The 19,824-nt window shown below is 52.4% G+C and overlaps 1 protein-coding gene across 5 annotated transcripts in view; it reads left to right on the top strand.

The window, feature by feature from the left end:
- Positions 1 to 15,105, top strand: part of NACC2 (NACC family member 2) — a 59,515-nt gene extending 44,410 nt beyond the window's left edge. For all 5 annotated transcript variants that reach the window (XM_064468513.1, XM_064468517.1, XM_064468514.1 and 2 more), the window contains exons 3-6: positions 3,272 to 3,439; positions 6,313 to 6,418; positions 6,711 to 6,808; positions 9,338 to 15,105. In XM_064468513.1, the coding sequence (XP_064324583.1) occupies positions 3,272 to 3,439; positions 6,313 to 6,418; positions 6,711 to 6,808; positions 9,338 to 9,837 (872 nt within the window). In that variant the 3' untranslated portion in view covers positions 9,838 to 15,105. The remainder of the gene's footprint in view (positions 1 to 3,271; positions 3,440 to 6,312; positions 6,419 to 6,710; positions 6,809 to 9,337) is intronic.
- The last annotated feature ends 4,719 nt before the right edge of the window (positions 15,106 to 19,824 follow it).

Raw genomic sequence — 19,824 nt, 5'->3', positions numbered from 1 at the left:
TGATTCATGCTCATGTTTAATAAGAGATTTATAGACAGCGAGCCAGAAGGACAGATGTAACCGAAATAGAATAGTAGATTGAGTGATGCTAGGTCTTTTTAGCCCAGATTTTAGTTTTGTTTTATGAAGTATTTGATTTCACAAGAAGAAACGTAAACTTCTCGATGGTTCCATGTGTAGGAAATGAAATGTCTTCAAAAGCAAAGAATTGCTTGAAGGCAGGATTGTCACCGACCCCTCGGCACAGGTCTCAGTGTGGCAGAGGTTTTTTTCTTCATGAAAAGCCGCTTTTCTTTCAGGTTTGACACCAAACCCTTCGAAATTTCTCCAGGAGGGTGGCGTGGACACAGTGCTTGTGCTCATCTTTCTCTTGCCTGTCTCCTTATTGCTACCGTTGCCTCTATTAGCCCAAAATTTGTTTTTTTTTTATTGAGCGTTTGCCTATGGAAAGCGGTGTAGAGCAGGTAGGTTTGTCCTTGTCCGCTGTAGTTTGTCGGTTGGATGTTGTAGGTGTTCAGTTCCTTCAGTGACAGCAGCCTTGATGGAGGAGCAGGCAGGAGGAGGGCATGGCTGATGGCCGTTCCAGGCTGAATTCCCGTCTGTTCCCATTACAGCAATGCTGGGTCACAGGCTGCGAGGGCCTTCTCCCTGCCACTCCTGCTCACAGCCCTGTCTCGTTTGAGGTATTGATTGCAATCCCTGGAGACCCGCAGCCTTTACACCACTCAAAAAATAACGGAGGCCTCTAAGAAGCTTTCTGAGGACGCGTACCGGTCTGCCCAGCTTCCCTTCAGCAGCTTAACACCTGCTGGTTTTTCGGTGGGGATGAACGTCGTGGGTGCTTTTGACCTGAGCTGTTAGTCAAAAGTAAAAATAAAAAAAAGTTAAAAATGCCGTTTTACACGACCTGGGCAGAGGGTTGAGCATGTGAGGGCTTGCGATGGTTTTCCTGCTCGTGCCAGGCAGCTGAAGCGGTGGCTCCGTGGAGAGCCCGGCGCTGGGGAGCGCTCGCCCGGACGAGCTGCCTGCGGTGAGCAGGAGCCCTGCGCCGGGCACGGCCTCGTCCTCACCTGTGCTGTCGCCTGATGGCTCAGGGGCGCGCGTTTAGCACAAAAAGCACTTGCCAAAATTCTGTTCTACCCCTAATAGCATCGTCCATCTGCCTTTCATCGCCAGGAGAGGAGAGGAGAACATCCCACTCTGGTTTCTGGGATTTATCACCAGAACAATAGGGCATATATGGCATTTATATAATTTTACCTTTTAGTTCAGCCTGTGTGTAACCTGCAGAGGACTCTGGCTGGGAGCTGACGGTGGCGTCCTCCATACCCGCTGCTCCTCTCCCCTCGAGATTCGCATTTACTTTGCAGCGGCCCTTGGTGAGCACGCCTTGCCGCAGCCAAAAAGCCTGCGAAGGGCAGCAGAGCGGCCCCTCCCTGGGTGTTGGTTGCCCCATACCTAGTGCCCATCTGCTTTTGATTTGTTTAAGCTGGAAAAAAAATACTAGTATTTAGGTGGGCATACTCTGTTTATCGCTGTTTGAAAGCATCAGGTCTTTTAGATGCTTCCTTTCTGTGAGCAGATGACGACTCCCATCTCCAAGGAGAGGGTGCCGGGTGCTTGGGAGTGTTATTAAATAGGGAAATACTGCAGTTGGTGAAAATTCTGTGTGTCACCAGGACATCAGCACCACAAAGCCCAGCTGCTTTGCGTAGATAATCGGGCTGCGATGGCAAGAGAAATTAGTTTTAAAACATCGTGCGAATTGTTCTGCTGCTGGTGGTCCTTAATCAGGTAAGGAAATGCTGCTCTGCCACGGTGCAGCTCCTCAAGCAGGGGTTATTCTCCTCATAGTCCGGCTTTTTAGGGAGGGAGGGAGCGGTGAGGGTGGGGATGCTTCCAGCCCCATGCCTGCGATAGGATGCCACAGCACAGCGCGGCGGCGCGGGGCATGTCCTAGTTAGAACAGTGCTCCCATTGTACGGGAGCCATCACCCTTCGGTTACTGCAGCAACAAGTCTGCAAAACTTGTTATTTTATCTAGAGAGTGGAAAAATGGCCCCCAGAACACCGAAATAATTGCAGGGAAAGACACCTCTTGAGTAGGAGACATTTTGAGTCCAGAAATGCTAATTTCTGGGGTTTTTCTTCTCTCTGTATTTATAGATATTGAAGCACAGAGCTGGGTTTGATTTTCTATGTGGCACTTGCCACGTTATCAAACCTTTTATGGGGAAAAAAGCGGGATCATTGTAGAGCTGGGCTGCCGTTCAGATCTGTGGCTGCTCCCGCCACGTCCCAGTGCAGCTGGAGTTGATGTACCCCCGTGTCAGCCCTATTTTGCTGTCAAAAATCGTAATTTTAAGCCAGCCTGTTGACTTGCGCTGTAAATGAGCTTTAGAAAGTGAATCCTCTGTGTGCCCACGAGACCCAGATGTGCGCAGTGCTGGGAGGACAGCTCGGTAGGTTCAGCTTTTTGACGTTACTGGTTGCTGATGGGCAGTGGTGGGCTCCGGGGGCAGTGCGTCGGGGCAAGTCACAGCTCCGTCCTGGCAAAACCCAGTCATTTGGTTTGGAAGCCACAGCTTAATCACGTTTTTTGGTTTGTTGGTTGGGGTCTCTCTTGTTACTGAGGGAAACGTTAGCCTGCAAAAGGTGGAATAAGAGAAGGTGCTTTGCAGGGTGAGTTGGAGCTTGCAGGAGGAGGCTGGTGGGTGCCGTCCTCAGGGGAGGCTGCCGTGACCGTTCTCGGTGCAGTGGGTGTCGGCAGAGTCTGACTTTTAACTTCTGCAGGGAAAAAAAAACATCAAGAGAAGTGGTTATGGTACTGATGCAGATATTTACCAAACTGGGGCAATTTATCGCCTGTTTTAGAAACCCCTGATGAAGTAACCTGTGGCTCTTCAGGGAGGGTTTGGGGAAGCCAGCTCCGTATGCTGCACTTCCAGAACAATGCCAGCTGTGCAGAGTTGCCCATTTTCATAAATGATTAACTTAGGAAAAGTTAAAGCATAATTAGATTCCAAGAATCCCTCTTGCAGAACCCGACCGCGCATACGAGACTGCTGCGGTAGGTGGTGGGGGAGACCGGGGCATCTTCCCACGCTGTCGGGCGGCATCTGCCCTGCGGTCGATAGCCCTGGCGAACGGCTGTGTTTCTGGAGGGAGGAATATTTCCAAGAGCTACCTGAAAAAGTCAAAATCTGACCTTCTGTTACTGTTGTGCCTGCATAATTAACTGTTTTAATGTTTTTTCCTTTTAATTTTTAAGTTGCTCAAGAGAAGCCAGAGCAGATCCCACTGGAGAACCGCTCCTGCGTCCTCATACGACGGGATCTCGTTGCGCTCCCGGCCAGTCTTATCAGTCAAATCGGATACCGTTGTCACCCAAAACTCTACTCGGAGGGAGATCCTGGAGAAAAACTTGAGCTCGTTGCAGGTAATAAGGGGGTAACTTTTCTTTGCTTGAGCGTGCCTGGAGGTGGCTGATGTTTTCCTTCTTGAAACGCGTTCTTCATCTTGCCCGCACCATTGCGAGAGTCGTGCGTCTTGTGCGCCCTTGCTGTGTCTTTCTGGATTATTCATCACCAATCATCTTCTGAAAGTTCAAAGTTTCCTTTAATTTGCTGATAGAAAAATGTGTCATTAACAGGATTTATTCAATTGAATTAATTTAGCATTTTAATTGAATTTTCCAGCTTGTGTTCTTCCTGATTGGTGTGGGCTGCATCACAATTGCGTTTGATTTAGATGCACAGATCTAAAAAAAAAAAAAAAAACACACAACAAAAAACCTTATTGCATTATAAGATTTACAAAGCAACGGAGATAAAATTTGTGTCAGTGAACAAGCTTTGAAAAACCTGTAAAAGTTTTTTTTTAAATTGGGGGTGTTACTAAACGGTCAAACGCTGCACTAGGAAGGAAGAGAAAGAATTGGTTTTGGCCCTTTCCTCTAGCCTTATTTTCATTTTGGGGGGAATTTACAATATTGGGAAAATTCACTGCTTCTCTAGAAAGGATTTATGGCCAACCTGAGGTGGAAGGTGGTGCTGTTTAGCTTTTAGTGATACTGGTGGTGTAGAGCTGGATAAAGAAAGAAATCCAGTAGCCGTGAAGCAGCGGCCGTGCCCAGGTACCACAAGCACTGCACAGAAGATGGATGTTTGATGGTGTCCAGATCAAATCCCAGTTTAAATAATTATATTCTGCTTTTATAGGTTCCCCCCAGCTTCAGTTGGCCGCACTGGTCCTCTCAGCTTGTAGCGTCGTGACGTTTTTTCCCTTGGACGTAGCTATGTTTAGATGAAGCGATCTTTGCTCGGCAGCTCACACCCGCTGCCCAGGCGGGGAGGTTTAATTAATACCTGTAAAGCCCTTGGTACGAAAAGGAGATGTGGCAGCGCAATCAATCCAAATCGGTTGCCCTTCCCTTCTGGTCATTTGTCTCTTGGCGAGTAGCCTGGATTTATTTTCAGTCTGTTGAAGGAATCTGAATTTCAGGGAATGCCCAGAAAAATTTCCATCTGATGGAGGATGGCTCTTTGATGGAAGGCAGGAGTAAAAACACACGCCGCAACACCGCGTACAACCACAAGTATTTATTTTGTATTTGGAATGTTAATTTTATACCCATTTACATTTTATGTGTGACTTCTTAAAACCATCAAGTGGTACAGGTTATTTTCACAGTGAGAGCTGCAAATTGGCTGGAGGCAGCTCCGCTTGATTTACATTTTTCAATCTGGAAAAAAAGTAGATTAATATCTCTAACCGATAGCAGCGGCCTCAGTTATTTTTTATTTATTAAAGTGAAGTTACCCTCGGTAGCGTATGGCGTTCCCTCTGATGGCTTATCGCTCAAAATACTGCTGCCAAAGAAAGGCTCCGCAGCTAATCGCTGTCTCAAACCTGGCGAGACCTGGGAGGGGGGCTTGACCCCAGAGCACGCTGCGGATCCTGCAGCAAGTTTTCCTCAGCTCACCATTCGGCGCATTCGCCTTTTGTCTCCCAGTTTTCAAGCCGTAATTGATTCTGCAAACGCCAAGCGGCCGTCTGCGAGAGGGTCTCCAGCGAGCCCTGCGGTCGCCGTGGCGCAGCTGGCGGGCAGTTACTGAGCCCGGGGCACGGTGAAGCAGGACGGCTCGGAGATCCGGAGCTAGGCCGGCTTTTTCCGGGGCAGGACCGGTGGCCCGGGCTGCCGGCGGCGGCGGGGAGGGTGCCGGCAGCTGCCTTCCCCAGGCAGAGGGTCGGGCTCGGGGAGCTGCTGGGCACCGGCCCCGGCGCAGCCCGCCGGCGTGGGCTGCTCTGCAGCTCTGCCTTCATCCAGAAGGTCAGGGACAATCATCTGTAGGCTATCCTGGAAATCCAGGGGGTAATTTTATTTCTCCAGTAGGTGTTCTTGTATCTTGAGAACAGACCGTGTTCTGGATCCAGATACGACCCATTATTTAGTCTTAATTAAAAGCAAATACCAAAACCCTCTCGTATAACAGTATGCTTGAAAAATAGGATAACCTCCCCCTGCGAGGCGATGCTGAGGCAGGAGCGGTTTGGTCTGCGTGAGCTACGCACAAAGTTAACGTGTTTTGATAAGAAACCTGCTGCAAAGCCCTGCCAAGCCCCTGGACGTGTGAAGCCGCTTTGGCAGGAGCTCCTTTTTCTTCCGGAGAACATCCTTAAAGGCAGGGTATTTCAAAGTCAGCAGTTCCTGTGTATTAGAAGGAAAATTCCCTGCTCACCAGAAGTGTCACGAGGTGATGGGCTGGGGCTTTTTGGAAACAGTTAGATCTGTAGTGTAACCAAGTACCTTTCCTGTGCTAGATGGGGTTTTTTCCTTTCTTTCTGATCATATGTTCTACAGTCTTTCACTTGAGAGAAGAAAAGGCCAAATGGATTGGGGTTTTCTTCCTCCAGAAAGAATAAATAATCTGATCCGTGCATATAAAATCACAGAACAAAGCCTTGCGCTGTGTGTCTCTGCAAAAAAAAAAAAAAAAAAAAAGAAAAAGGGAGTCCTTTCATTTGATTTCCACAGACTTCCTTTCTGTACAGGTAAAATTAGGAATTATTATTACCTGGGGCTTGCCAAGACCCCAAGGGACTGTGATCACGGTCCCTGATAGGCTTTTCCAAAATTGCTGCCGTTCTTGCCGGGCTTCCGTCGCGGCGCGTGAAGAACACGCTCGCTCCCGTGTCACGCCCCCGCCAGGACCGACCAGCGCGGGAGGAGCGGTTTGTTCGTGGCTCGGAGGCGGTGCTGCCGGCGAGGCAAGGGTTTAATTTAGAATTCTCCCTCTCCAACCCTTCCAGGCTCAGGTGTTTACATCACCCGGGGGCAGCTGATGAATTGCCACTTATGTGCCGGTGTCAAACACAAGGTCCTTCTGAGACGTCTTCTGGCCACCTTCTTTGATCGGTACGTGCTCTTTGTGCTCTCCCAAGGGATTCAGTTTATTTTCTGATGTTTTAACCACATTAATAGATAATGTGTCACGAGCGCTTCATCCTCCGTGTGTGCCGCGCTAGTTCCTGTGCTGCTTCTCAATGCTGCTTGAACCTGAGCACCCATTTTTCCGATTCCTTGCCTTAAAATCACGTAACGTGGTGATCCCTCCGTAAGAACCTGAAGGGGAGAGGAGGGTGTCCCCTCGCGATGCGCTGTTCCCCGCCGGCCCCGGGGTAAGGGTCCTTCTTTGCCTTTCTTGCAGGAACACGCTCGCCAACAGCTGCGGAACTGGAATCCGGTCCTCCACGAGCGATCCCAGCAGGAAGCCCCTGGACAGCAGGGTTCTTAATGCAGTCAAATGTAAGGAGAGAGATTTACTGCATGCCGAGAGCAAAGGCGAAACCTAAGCAGGGACGGCCTTCTCTGTTGAGTAATATGGGAACTATACATGGTGAAATTACCTTTTAGGAAAATTAACTTGTCTTTTATTTTGCATAATTCGGGGGAGGTGAAGTGAATATTTTTTTTTTAATTTGTTTGGCAGTATCTTAATATAAAAGATAATTGCTATTGACTCATTTGCCATATTTTAAAGCACCGGTTTTGCAGTAGATTATTTTATTGAAAGGTGCTCTAAACAGGGAATGGAAACTGGTTTTGGCAACATTCAGAACTTGATACCACTGAAACAGGCCGTCTCCGTGAGCTGGCTTTTACGCCCTAGGGCTCTGGCTTGCATTCGGATCCATCTGAGAGCAGGGCTCTGCCAGATCCCCTGGTTTACAGGAGCAGAGCGCACAGCTCCAATCCACCTCCCAGAGACACCCTCTGAGCATCTCCTGGAGGTGCCGGCCCCGCAGTGCCCGGGCCGTGGTGGTGCCCGAGAGCGGCCGTGCTTTGCGGTGCCCTGGGCTTTTGGGGCTGTTGGTTCCAAAGCAGTAAATGTGCCCCAGGAATCAGGGAATCCACTGGCTGCTTCGGCTCTGGTAGCGTGGGAGGGTCTGCTCGCCATCTCGCTGGCAGCCTTTCTGTTGGGTTTGCAGTCTATTTCCTTGTATATAATTTGTAAATAGCTTTTTTTAAAAAAACAAATATGTAAAATGGGAGCCCTGCTGCAAATAATTGCCTTGTTAAAAGACTGCATAAAGCAACAGGGGCGTTTGTTTTTAACATGTGAACTCCACACAAAGCCCTGCACCACGCTGCGTGCCTCGGCTGGTCAGTCTGTAGAGCCGCTGAGCTCTGTCTCAGAGCTGGGGGTACAAAAGGTTCAGCTGTTTAACACCCCTTCTGCTCTCCTGCAGGTAAGATCCCCTGTGTTTGCATGATTACACGACACCCTAACTTTAGCCAGGGCTGGGATGTGCAGGGCTCCCTGATGGATGGCCCTTCCCTCTGCATGTTTGTGCCCGACGTCTGGTGTTTATACAAGAAAGGAGAGTTTTGTTACTTCCATCAAGGTAGTTTAATTATTTATGGCAGGCACCAGAAATAAATGGTTAAATATTTGGCTCTTGCAGTCACCCTTGAACACAAGGACAGAAGGTGCCTGCTGGTGAGCGAGGAGCTGGGTGGTGTGGGAAACCCTGATGGGTTTGTGCAGCGTTTACCGTGGGCTTGATACACAGTGGAAAGCAATGCGTTCTCTCACCCTCGCTGGGTGCTGGATAGTAAATCTTTATGTAAATATTATTGCGCTGGAAAATGAAACTCTAAGCAATTTTTTAAATTATTTTTTTATTTTTAAGATTTGGAAGGTAGATCTTTCCTGTCCCTAATTGTTGCCGTGCTGCTGAGCTCCAGGGGCCTTCCAGCCACCCTCTGAGATCTGTAGCACACGGAGAAAAGGGATAAGATGGGAGATGTTCGATACATAAAGACAAAATCACTAGACTGTGCTGTTGGTGCTTGCCCCTGGCTTGTGCGTGGTGCCCTCCTGGGACAGCCCTCTGTTCGCAGCTTCGCCCTGGAGAGCCCTGGCCCCGGACCCTCCAGCCTTGGTCCTCGCGGAGGCTTGCAATGAGTTTCAGAGGTTGGAAGGGCATCGCTGTCCAGTGACCGTGCCTACGACACTCTGTCGCGTGTCAGGGCATAGACGACATCTTGCTGCCTGAATTTTGCAGAGAAATATCCCATGCACAAGCTTTAGCTGATCATTACGCACCGCGGCAGTGTGATGACGTTGCTCCATAGCATCGGGCGCTTGGCCCCCATGGGGGAGCAGGGCTGCAGCCGAGGTATTGCCCGGCTTCTCCAGGGTACGTGCCAGGGTACTGGTGGGACCCTGGAGCAGCCGCGCTGGCTGGGCCGGTGGCCCATGCAGTGCTGGTTGGCCCTGCGGTGGCCAGCGCGAGGTGTGGGATGGGCAGGGGACGGTCCTTCGGGTTCCGCCGCTTGGTCGAGAGCAGCTCTGAGATTTCCCAGCCCCGCAGCTCTGCCTGCACCTCCGTGGTTTTAAGAGCCATTAACGGATCTGCTGTTGAGGAGTTCTTGTGGACTTTTTCTGTGCCCATTGCTGCTTTTGGCCATGGTGCCGCGCTCCGGCTGGAGGCCGGGTCCTGGAGGCAGGAGCCTGGTACCTCTGGGGCTCTCTGGGTTCCCGGGGAGCAAGTGGTCCTTCTCCAGCCCCCTCCCCCGTGCCACCTGGGATTTTTATGCCTTCTGGTTTTATCTCTTCTGGGTTGTGTCTGTTTTGAGCTGAGGAGTCCTTGTCTGTAAGTCTCTCCTTGCGAGAGCTCTGGCCCACGGGCAGCCCTCCGCTCCGTGGCATCAGGCCACGCTAAGCCTTGCGGCAGGTCTCTGGGACGGGACAGAGGCTGTGATCACCTTTGTGCCACCTTTGTGTTGCTTTCTCTCAATCTTCAGCTATATGTATCCCTGTCTTTGCAGTGTATTGTCAGAATTTTGCCCCGAGCTTTAAGGAAAGCGAGATGAATGTTATAGCAGCCGATATGTGCACCAACGCCCGCCGGGTCCGCAAACGCTGGCTGCCGAAGATTAAGTCCATGCTGCCGGAAGGGATGGAGATGTACCGCACGGTCATGGGCTCCACCACAAACAGTGTCCCCCTGGATCCTGAATTCCAGCCCAACACTGCTCAGGTGTTTGAGCAGCGAATCTATGCAGAAAGGAGGAGCGATTCAGGAACTATAGTAGCCTTGAGAACTAACACAGTGAACGTAGAGCTAAGCAATGGTTCCAACCAGTCCTTCGAACAGAGCGAGGATGCCGAAGGGGCTGGCTCTGTGATACAGGAGGCAGCTGCCACAGATGCTATGGCATCGGATACCCAAAGCACTCCGCAACCTTTCGAACAAGGTTCAGGCTCCTCCAGCCGGCCCGAAACTCCCGTGAGAAGACAAGATGGTACTTACGGAGGGACTTTATAAAGAGAGCAAACGTTTCGTGACCTATAAGGGATCTGTAATACTAAAGCTGCTTGCATGCATTACTAATACAAAACAAAAAAATGTGATCAAGCCACTTACCTACTGAACTGCTACTGTTGCCTGAAAAAAATGTGATTTTTATTCTGCTTGTATTTAAAATTTATGAAGGAAATAATCGCATTCGTTATACTGTAAATGACTAGGTCTGTGGCGACCTACTTAAAAAAAAAATATTGGGCTCCTTTTTTGATATTCCTGAGGTTAGTCTATAAGATTGTAGCTTTTTTCTTTTTTTTTTTTCCTTTTTTTTTTTTTCCTTTTAAGAAGGGGAGGAGAAAAGCTAGCCACCCCCCCAACCACCACCACGCCCCGTCATCACCACCCCATCCATTACTCAGCTCAGAAGTAAAGCCATCGTTAACCTTGTCCTCTAAAGAAAGTTTTACCGTCACTTAACAGGAAAGCAAGGTGTGTTAGGGTACAAGTGCTGTGACTGGCGATGTTTGTCTCTAGCAGAAGGGCTCTAGCCAAGTGGGGCAGGGTGGGGGAGATCGTTAAAGGCTTCTGGCGTCGGAGGGAGCCCCTTGCCGCGGGTGCTGCGGGGCAGGGTGCTGCAGGGCAGCGTGCCGCGGTGCCCAGCCGCCGGCAGGGGCTCGGTGCCGTTGTCTCGGGGAGTTTTATCCAGTTCCCCGGAGCAGGGATGGTTCCACAGGAGTTGAGGCTTGCACGTGTCAGGAGGACTGCGTGGGATGCAGGTGGAGACCCTGGCCAGTGTAGTGGTTGTTGTCGGGTTTTTTTCCCAATACGGCTGGGTTTTGGGTTTGGTTTCTCTCTCCCTCCCTCCCAGCAACTTCTTTCTGTTTGCTTCTCCTTGCTTGCACCCTCACATCACCCGCTTCTTGGGCTCGCGTCACCCCACTGCACCCCATCGCCGCGGGGCACCGGGGCGTGCAGGCAGGCGGACCAAGTCCAGGGGCCACCTTCCGTGGGGGGGAGGAGCCCCCCCTCAGCCGCCTGCGAAGGGCTTTGGAGAGGAATCCGAGCACGGAAAGCGTGGTGTTCTGGCTCCGAAGGGCACAGAGCCGGGAGCTCCTGGCATCGGCTCCCGGCAGCGTCCGCGCCGGAGGCAGAGCACGGTGCAGCTGCCGGCGTGCCGGGCTCACCCGCTGCCCCCTCCCCTCCGCCCGGGCCGGCAGCAGCCTGCTCTCGCTTTTTAATAATTTGAAGTGTACTGGATGCAAAAAGGTTAAAAAAGAAAAAAATTAGCTTTTTTTGCCCTTTGTGAAGAGGTTTTGGGAAGGAGGAAGCGTTTCGCCTCTCGCTCATCCTCCAGACAAGGCCTTCTGGGGGAGAAGCCCAATGTTGAGTTATTTGTCCTTTTTTTTCTGTTGAAAGCTGATGTCCCCAGGCTGTGTTTGCTTTGGTGGCCCTGGCTGGCCTCGGCTCCGTGGTGCAGGTGCTGGGATGGGACCTGCGGGTGCCCCTGGGGCCAGGCCGGGCAGCGGGTGCCAGCTCACCCCCTGCTCGCTGCCTCCTGCCCTCTCGCCCTCAGAAATCCCCCCAAAGCGGCCGTAATCCCTCCTGCAGAGCCGGGTCCCGCAGGGCTCCGGGGGCAGCCGCTGCCCGTCCCCGCTCGCGGCTGCTTCGCCGCGGGGGCTGCGGCCGGGCCGGGGGGTGCCAGGCGCCCGCGGGGGTGCTGAGGCCGGGTGCCTCCAAGGGACGGGGGCAGTGACGTGGAAGCCGAGTATGGCTTTTTTTTCCTTTTCTTTTTCAATTATTATTTTTACTGTGACTTATCGGCGTGCTTTAATGATATTTACAGCTTGTTTTTGACAAGTTTGGGACTACGAACAAGTGCAAGGTGCACAGAGAGTCACTTTTGAAGGCTACTGTGGCTGTGCTCTTCTTTTCTTTCCTGCTTTGGTTCCTGAATCCAGACAGCGCTTTTGCTCAGGGTTTTCTTCCTTCTTTGTATTTCCATTGGGAAAGGGGGAGGGGGGAGAGGACAACCCAACTTTTGGCCATTTGTTTTGTTTTCTTCGATACTTGAAGCAGGTTTTTTTTGCATCCTAATAACGAAGCTGTCTGGCGCTTAGCCTGTTCCACTGCTCCTTGTCCGGAGGAAAACAAGTATCGACGGTGGGGTGGTGTCTGCCTCACGCCTTGCGCGGCTCCCGGTTTTTGGCACGGCTTGGCTCGGGCGCACCGCGATGCGCCGGACCGGGTGCCCTGCCGGCGGCGGTGTCGGGGGCCGGTGCGGGTGGCGGCGCGATGAGCCGGTGCGGAGGCGCGTGGTGCTGCAGGGGAGCGGGGACGAGCACGGCTGGGGGCTCTGATTTGCACTTTACCCGCGTCAGCAAACAAAACTCACGTTCTTGCCGAAGCTCGGAGCCGGGTGCAGCTCGTCCAGCGCCGCAGGAGGAGGACAAACCTGAGCGGGGGGACCAGGGGGCTGAGCTTGGGGTGGGCGTCTTCCCCAGCCACCCCCGAGGAGATGGAGCCGTTCGGTTCCTCGGCCCTGGGGGTGTCCCCGTCCCCCCGGGAGCGGCTGCTGGGCTGCAGCTCTTGGGCAGCTCGGCCGGGTTGGCGGGGCTCGGGGAGTCGGGTTTGGCTGAGGATCCCCCCGACCCCCCATCGCCTCCCCAAAAAAGTTTGGGTTTGCCAAAAGGTTGAGGCAAGCTGGGAGCGGATCCGGGAGATCGGAGGTCGTCCCTTCTGTGTGTGTCTGTGTGCATATATCTGCCTATCTATATATTTTAAAGATACTGCAAAGGATTCCTCCTCCTCTTTGGCACCTGCTGGGGTTTGGCGAGCAGGCCGAGCCCTCCAGCCGGGGTTCGCAGGTGGCTGTAGGTATTAATTCTGGACCAAACCCGCGCCCAGAGAGACGGCCCCGGCCGGCGGGGCCACCCCGGGGGGGGCAGCAGCAGAAGTACTTGAATGGCTTAGGACAGAGAGTCTGAAGAGAGTCAAGTTGCACAGTGAAAATATATATTTTTATACCTAGCACAACTTCCTGTATATTTTTGGGGTTTTTTTCTTTCTTTTTTTTTTCCTTTTTTTTTTTTTTTTCTTGATTTGGGTTTGTTTATTTTAATAATTATTATTATTAGGAAGGCAAACTTCTAAAATGTGAAGGGTGTTGGGTTTTTTTCCTTATCTGGTAGATGAGGGCAAGCATTTTGCACTAATGTTTCCTGTGTGTGGAGGATTAATGATATGTTTGAAAATGTTATATGGTAATGATTGTATTCCTCTGGAAAAAAAAAAAAAAAACACAAAAAAAAAGTAACCCCTTTAAAATACTGAATGTAAGGTGAGAACAGAGCAGTCCATCGATTGTATGCGGCTTTCCTGAGTGCCTTAGAATTTTTTGATCATTTTTTTCCAAGGGAAACAGATTAAGAAGATCAGATCATAACCGACTCCTTCCTCCTCTTTGTTTACGACACTATTTTAAATTATAGAATTTGGGGCTGCTTTATAATGTGAATAGGAATCTGCATTCATCTAGGTCTGATAGTGTAAAATCAAAGCATCAGTATTTATGGTATGTCTGCACCTTTATTCTTATGCTTGACTATTAGCAATATTACATGTATATTATATATCTAAAGTTATACCAAGCACCTTTAAAGAAAAACGGAGTGTAAGCATACAAGTTACCTGCAGCTGCCATATAGTGTAGAAGCCAGCCCTTCTCCTCCTCGTCAGCGCCAGTTCACGCCACCATCCCGAGGGCTGGGGCTTTGCGGAGGGGCCGCACGACCTTCTGCCGCCCCGCGGGCCCGCGTCTCGGCGTCCTGCGGGTCCAGCTTTGGCCGGGGGGTCGCGGCCACCCACCCCCCGCCGCCGGTGTCCCACGGGCCGGGGACGTTCCCGCGCCGGTTTGGTGGCGGTGACGCCGGCGCGGGCAGGAGCTCCGTGGAGGGGGGCTCGGGAGAAGGGGCGATGCCGGCGTTGCCGCCTCGCCAGCAGAAGATGGGGAGCGGGTCCTTTTTGCCACCTTGATGGTTTAATTCTTCTAACTGTGGTTTCGCCCTAGAAATTCCCCCCGGGGGGACCAAGGGGGTGCGGGGCTGGTGGCGGGGAGCACCGGGGCTCCCCTCCTCCGGCCAGGCGAGGGGCTCGACCCAACGCAGCCCCCCAAAACTGGAATCGCCCATGGCTTAACCGGCGTTTGAGGGAGCGGGGCATCCTAGCCGTGGTGTTACGCAGCGGGCTGCCGCCTCCCCTCAGCCCTTTGCCACCAGGGTTTTGCTCAGATCACTTGTTTTTTCTGGAAATCGCTCGCCGCAAACGGAGAAGGGCCACCGGGAAAGCGGGGGGAGCCCCGGCCGCCCCCCCGGCAGAAAATCCCCCCCACCACATTACCAATCCGCAGCCTTCTTGGGCTTCAACTGCTGTTCAAAGTGTTCCTGCTGTCTGAATCGGTCGTGCTGTCAGCAAGCGAGCCCCGAGCGCGCGGGGTGGGGGGGAGGCGAGCGGGGAGCTCCCCAGCCCCGCTCGCCCCGGGGGGGGCCGGCATCTAACGCACTCACATTGGAAACCCCTCAACTCCTCCGATGAGGTTCTTCCACTGTTAAGCGTTTTGCACACAAAATTGAGATTTTTATGTCAAGGTAAAAGCCAAAACTTGCAATACTATTTTTAACAGACAAAAAAAAAAAAATAATAATAAATAAATAAATAAATAAATAAAAAACAACTGAATATAAATGTATAAATATTTTTGACTTGAACATTTGGATGGCACTTGATTCAAATAGAACATTAATCCTTTGGACAGAATGTTTGGGAAAAAAAGGACTTAAAGTACAAGGTTGTTTTTAAAGTGTCTTCATAGGGTATTAAGTAGTACTGTAATTCATGACTGTTAAAAATACTTTCTGTGCTGTAAGGAAATCTCACAGTACCACTGAATTATGTTCCTCAGCTGTCTCAGCCACGAACGATGCTAGCTTCTTTATTTTATTTTTTTTTTTATCGTGCATTATTCACTAGTATTTATGTGCTCTTACTCTGTATAGTTAAGACTGTTATTTTGTAGCCATGGCTGACACGATATATCAGTAACTAAAAAAAAAACAACAAAACAACAAAAAAAAGAGAAAAGATTAAGACCCCCGAGTTGGAACTGTGCTCATAGCTGTTTTCATATGATGAAAAATCCATTTAAAAAAAAAACAAACCACCCCAATGTGATCATTAATTGTAAAACGCTTTGTAAAATTCACATTTACAAAATAATAAAGTAAATTAAAAGCTTTTCTTTGCTCTGTTTTCTTTTTTTTTTGGGGGTGTGGTGGGTGTTGTTAATAACAAGCGGTTGTTAGTAGCGGCGGCAGGGGCTGCACGGCCCCGTGCCGCCCCGAGGGGCCAGGCTCCGCTCCGAGGTGCGAAACGAGCCCCAGCCTTGGCCAACTGACTGGTTTTGCCCAAACCTGGGCGTTTTTGGAGGTCCCATCCTTGCCCTGGGCTCTCCCCCCACCTCACCTGAGCTGGCTTCGGCGGCTTCGGGCTTTCTTTCCTGGACACCTCCCTCCCTCCCTCCCTCCCTCCCTCCCTCCCTCCTGTGCTTGCTTTATTTATTATTATTGTTTTAAATTGAACCCGCAGCCCCCCGAACCGGCGCTCGGGCGCTTTGCCAGAGAGCAGGGCCGAGGCTGGAGGATGCAGCGTCAGCCGAACCCGCCGCGTCCCCGCGCCGCTGCGCCCTCTCTGCCCTGTTCAGCAAGGGAGAACCTTAACCAGGCTCCGAAAACACACGCAGGTAAATTACTGTCACTGCACCCCTGGCCCGGCAGCCCCGCTTCCAGGGTGGGAGTCAGCACCCAGCCCACGGACACCTGTGATGAGTTTGCCAGGCCTCGGGCAGCGGGGGGCTCGAGGCCGGCGCGCGACGAGGATGCTCTGTGAGATGCTGCGTTCGCCGTCCCTGCTGCTGGGGGATGAGGTACCGGCGTGGGGGAGGGAAGGTGCCGGGGTGGTGAGGCCGTAGGAGAGCGCCGGGAGGTCCAAGCCTTGTCGCGGGGCTCCAGGCTCGGGCTCAGCCCAGGGGTGGGGTTGCTGCAGGAGGTGATGTTGTCTCTGGGATGAGGAGAGGGGAAAAGGGTGGCAAAGCCCCCAAGAGCCTGAGGTGCCCTTGCAGGGTGGGCGGGGCGGGGTGCAGGGATCCCCCCCCCAGGTTGAAGGGAGGGCTGGGGGTGTCGGGGTGCTGGGAGCAGGGCGGGCTGTGAGGCTGGTAATTCCGCTCTCCATAATTTTTATCTTTTTTTTTTTTTTTTCCCCCAACCCAATTGGCCATAAAATTGCTGAGAAGCTGCATTTCCTCTGCTTAGCAAAAAAAAAAAAAAAAAGTGCCTAAAACCACTTGCATTTGGGGTTTCATTTAATCTCATCTTACCGAAAGGAAAAACACAGAAACTTGGATGCTCATGTACGGCACATACCGCCATGTTATATAAACCATTTCAAACTGATTTATTCTAAATGAGTTGTTATAATCAGAATTTTCCTTACGAGCAGCTTTCTTGCAAACGTCAGTATTTCAGGGGGAAAAAAAAAAAAAAAACCCATCATACGACCGCTCCAATATTTCAAACTGATTACTTATAAACACCATTTCTAAAATTAGGTCTTTGGTGTGTGGTATTGTCAGAGTGGGTGTATTATGATCTGCAGAGAGTATAAAAAGATAAATGAGTTATTTAACCAAGTAAACGACGTTGCCGTAGAAATGTGCAGAGGGAAAGCGTGCGGGGGGCGGTGGGGGGGGGCAGGACCGGGCTGTAGCGTGCCTCGCATTGCGGCAGCCGAGAGGGGCCGGCGCGGCGCGCGGGGAAACCGGTGGGGCGAGCGTGGGGCGGATGGAGAAAGCTTTCCTCTTCGTGTCAATGTTGTGGGTTTTATTGCTATTGTTATAAAACAGCCTGTCTCCCTCTGCCCGGCCCTGATTTCGGCAGCGCCCGCCGGGTGAGAGGGAGAAGGCTGAGCCGCAGGGCGATGGGTGCACCCATGGGTGCGCTCTTCCCCAGGGCATTAAAAAATGGCTATTTTTTTGATGCTGTATGGGATCCCAGCTGATCTCTGGGGGGCAGCTCTGGGTTTTAGACTCAACCTGTCTTTATTTTCTCAGGATCTGCTGCAGAGGGAGAGACACCGGAGCACTGCACCCGCTCAAACTCCCTTGATTTGGCTCTTCACCTCCTCATCCACTGGTTTTTGGGTGTTACAGAGCTGCCCTGGGTGTGGGTTGTCCCCACCATGGGCACCCAGGGACTCGGCCAGGGTGGGCGCTGGGGTCAGGACACCAGCCCCAGGGCAGCAGGGACACTGCACCCGCCCTCCATGGCTGGGGGGAGAATACACCCAGGCCTCTCACAGTGCCCAGCAGCTCCCTCCTCGCAGGAACAAAAAAGCCCAGATTGGGTGAAAGCTGTTCCACTCATTGCAGTCCCCGCTGGGCTGCAGATTTAGGCGGCTTTTTTGAATTTTTTTTGTAGTTTATCTTTTCCAGTGCTGCTCTGCACCGGCTCCTGATGACGTACCACCCCAGGAGGGCGAAGGGGAGCTCGTCACCCACTGCGGCGGAGGAGGTGAGGCCACCCAGCTGCAACCGAACACGGATGAGCCAAAAGGGCCAGGAACTTGCTCCTGGGTGCCTGGATAGATCCGAAATGTAGACACGAGCTGCAAATGGGGGAAAGCAGGAGGCTCTGGAAAGCCAGGATCGCATCCAGGAGGGCCAGGCAGCAGCACAGCCCTGGGCAGACGTATTGGTGTTGGCCATTGCAGAGGCGTTGCCTGTTGCAGGAGGCGTTGCCCGTTGCAGAAGGCGTTGGCCGTTGCAGAAGGCGTTGGCCGTTGCAGAGGCGTTGGCCATTGCAGAAGGCGTTGGCCATTGCAGAAGGCATTGGCCGTTGCAGAGGCGTTGGCCATTGCAGAGGCATTGGCCATTGCAGAAGGCATTGGCCATTGCAGAAGGCGTTGGCCATTGCAGAGGCGTTGGCCGTTGCAGGAGGCGTTGGCCATTGCAGAGGCGTTGGCCGTTGCAGGAGGCATTGGCCATTGCAGAAGGCGTTGGCCATGGCAGAAGGCGTTGGCCATGGCAGGAGGCGTTGGCCGTTGCAGGAGGCGTTGGCCGTTGCAGGAGGCATTGGCCATTGCAGAGGCATTGGCCATTGCAGAAGGCGTTGGCCATGGCAGAAGGCGTTGGCCATGGCAGAAGGCGTTGGCCGTTGCAGGAGGCGTTGGCCGTTGCAGGAGGCGTTGGCCGTTGCAGGAGGCATTGGCCATTGCAGAGGCGTTGGCCATTGCTGACGTGTTGGCCCCATTGCAGAAGGCATTGGCCATTGCTGACGGTGTTGGCCATTGCCTTTGCAGCTGGGGGATGCTGGTGGGCGGCCAGCGGACGCTGGGGACTGCGGTGTCCCAGTGCCGCGCTGCTCCACCTACACCAAGCTCCTGCGTGAGCCCGGCACCAACCCTGCTCTGTGGGAAAGAGGAGAGAGCAAGAGCTGCGCCTGGCCGGAGCCGAGACACCCGGTACGGCTGCATCCATCCCTGCTCGCCTCCTCTTCCCCAAGACCACTGCCCGGGAGGGTGGCGCGGGGGGGGTGGCGGGGAGGGCGCGCGCCCATGGGTGCTGGGGTGCCGCCACTCCCTAACTCCGTGCATGTGAAAGGAGCGCGAGATTTATGTCAGAAAGGCCCATCGAGCAGATGCTATAAATCACGGCCGCGAGCGCTCCCTGCACCGGCGGCTGAGGAACACTTCACGGCTTCTCTTATTTATATGCATCTTTTGCACCAAGCCATTTTATAATAGACTGTGGAGCGGCACTCCAGCACCAGCGATGGCTGATATATATCGTGCAGGACAGAAAATACAAATAAAGGGTGAAGGGTAGGAACTGCATCATTCCCGATGCACGCCGCCGTGCCCGCCTTGCTCTGCGGCGCTGACTTGGCCGCACCAGCACTGAATTAAGATTGCCACGGGCACATAAATCAGCCCCGGCAAGCAGGGCTGCAGGCAGGGTCTTTGGAGTGTTATTGTAGGGTAGCTTAAGATTAATAATGAAAATAGTAACGATAATGCCCCGGGCTTGGCGAGGGGATGGTGGGGGGTGGCAGGGACGGGTTGGGGTGTAAGCATGGCGGCCGGCCGTAATCTTGGGGCCGCACCGGGACGGCACCAGCCGGCGCCGGCGGCAGTGTCACGGTGGCTGTTAACACGTTCCCGCAGGAAAGCTGGCACCGGCGTGCAGGTAATTGATGTGCGGCCGCCCCCCGAGCAGCTAACGGGGGATGCGCTGCGGGAGGGTGCCTAAGTGAGCCAGGGACTTGATTTTTTGGCCCTGGCTGATGCGCTGGGGCTGGGATGGAGGCAATGACAGCAGGGCAGCACCCCAAAACCGCAGTGGTGGGGTCCGGTCCTTGCCAGGTTGGGCAGGGTCCCGCAGGGTCGGCAGCCCTCATCCCCCTGGGGCTCTGCTCCCTCTGGGAGAGGAATTAGATCAGTCTAATTCCATGCAAGGACAAAAAGGGGGAAAAAAAAGGGAAGAAATGCCGAGCCACAAAGCAAGACGACAGATAAATCCAGGAGGGGAATGTAATCTCACTTGCTGGGCCCAAGCAGAAGTTACAATACATAAATTATTGCGCCTAAAAGCTTCTATAATTTCACTTCTATTTGATTCACCATAAAGTACCACAATGCCCTCTGCATCTACCCGTTTGATTATACATTTGTACCAAGACACAGCTTATGCTTAAAATAACATTACTGGAATAGAGACGGACAAGAGAATTCATTTGAATGGAAATCAATTTGATTAGAAAAGTAAATTACCCAGAGTATATGAGCAGCATATTGCAGTTCTGAATAATAATAATAATAATAAAAAAAATCAGTGGCAGCAAAGGATCTTAAATGTTCTCAGGGAACGGAACTGCTCGGGCAGTGACTGAGCTGTGATCGCTG

This window comes from Phalacrocorax carbo, chromosome 18, assembly GCF_963921805.1.
Source record: "Phalacrocorax carbo chromosome 18, bPhaCar2.1, whole genome shotgun sequence".
Classification (NCBI taxonomy): domain Eukaryota; kingdom Metazoa; phylum Chordata; class Aves; order Suliformes; family Phalacrocoracidae; genus Phalacrocorax; species Phalacrocorax carbo.
This window is presented reverse-complemented; position numbering and strand designations above follow the sequence as displayed.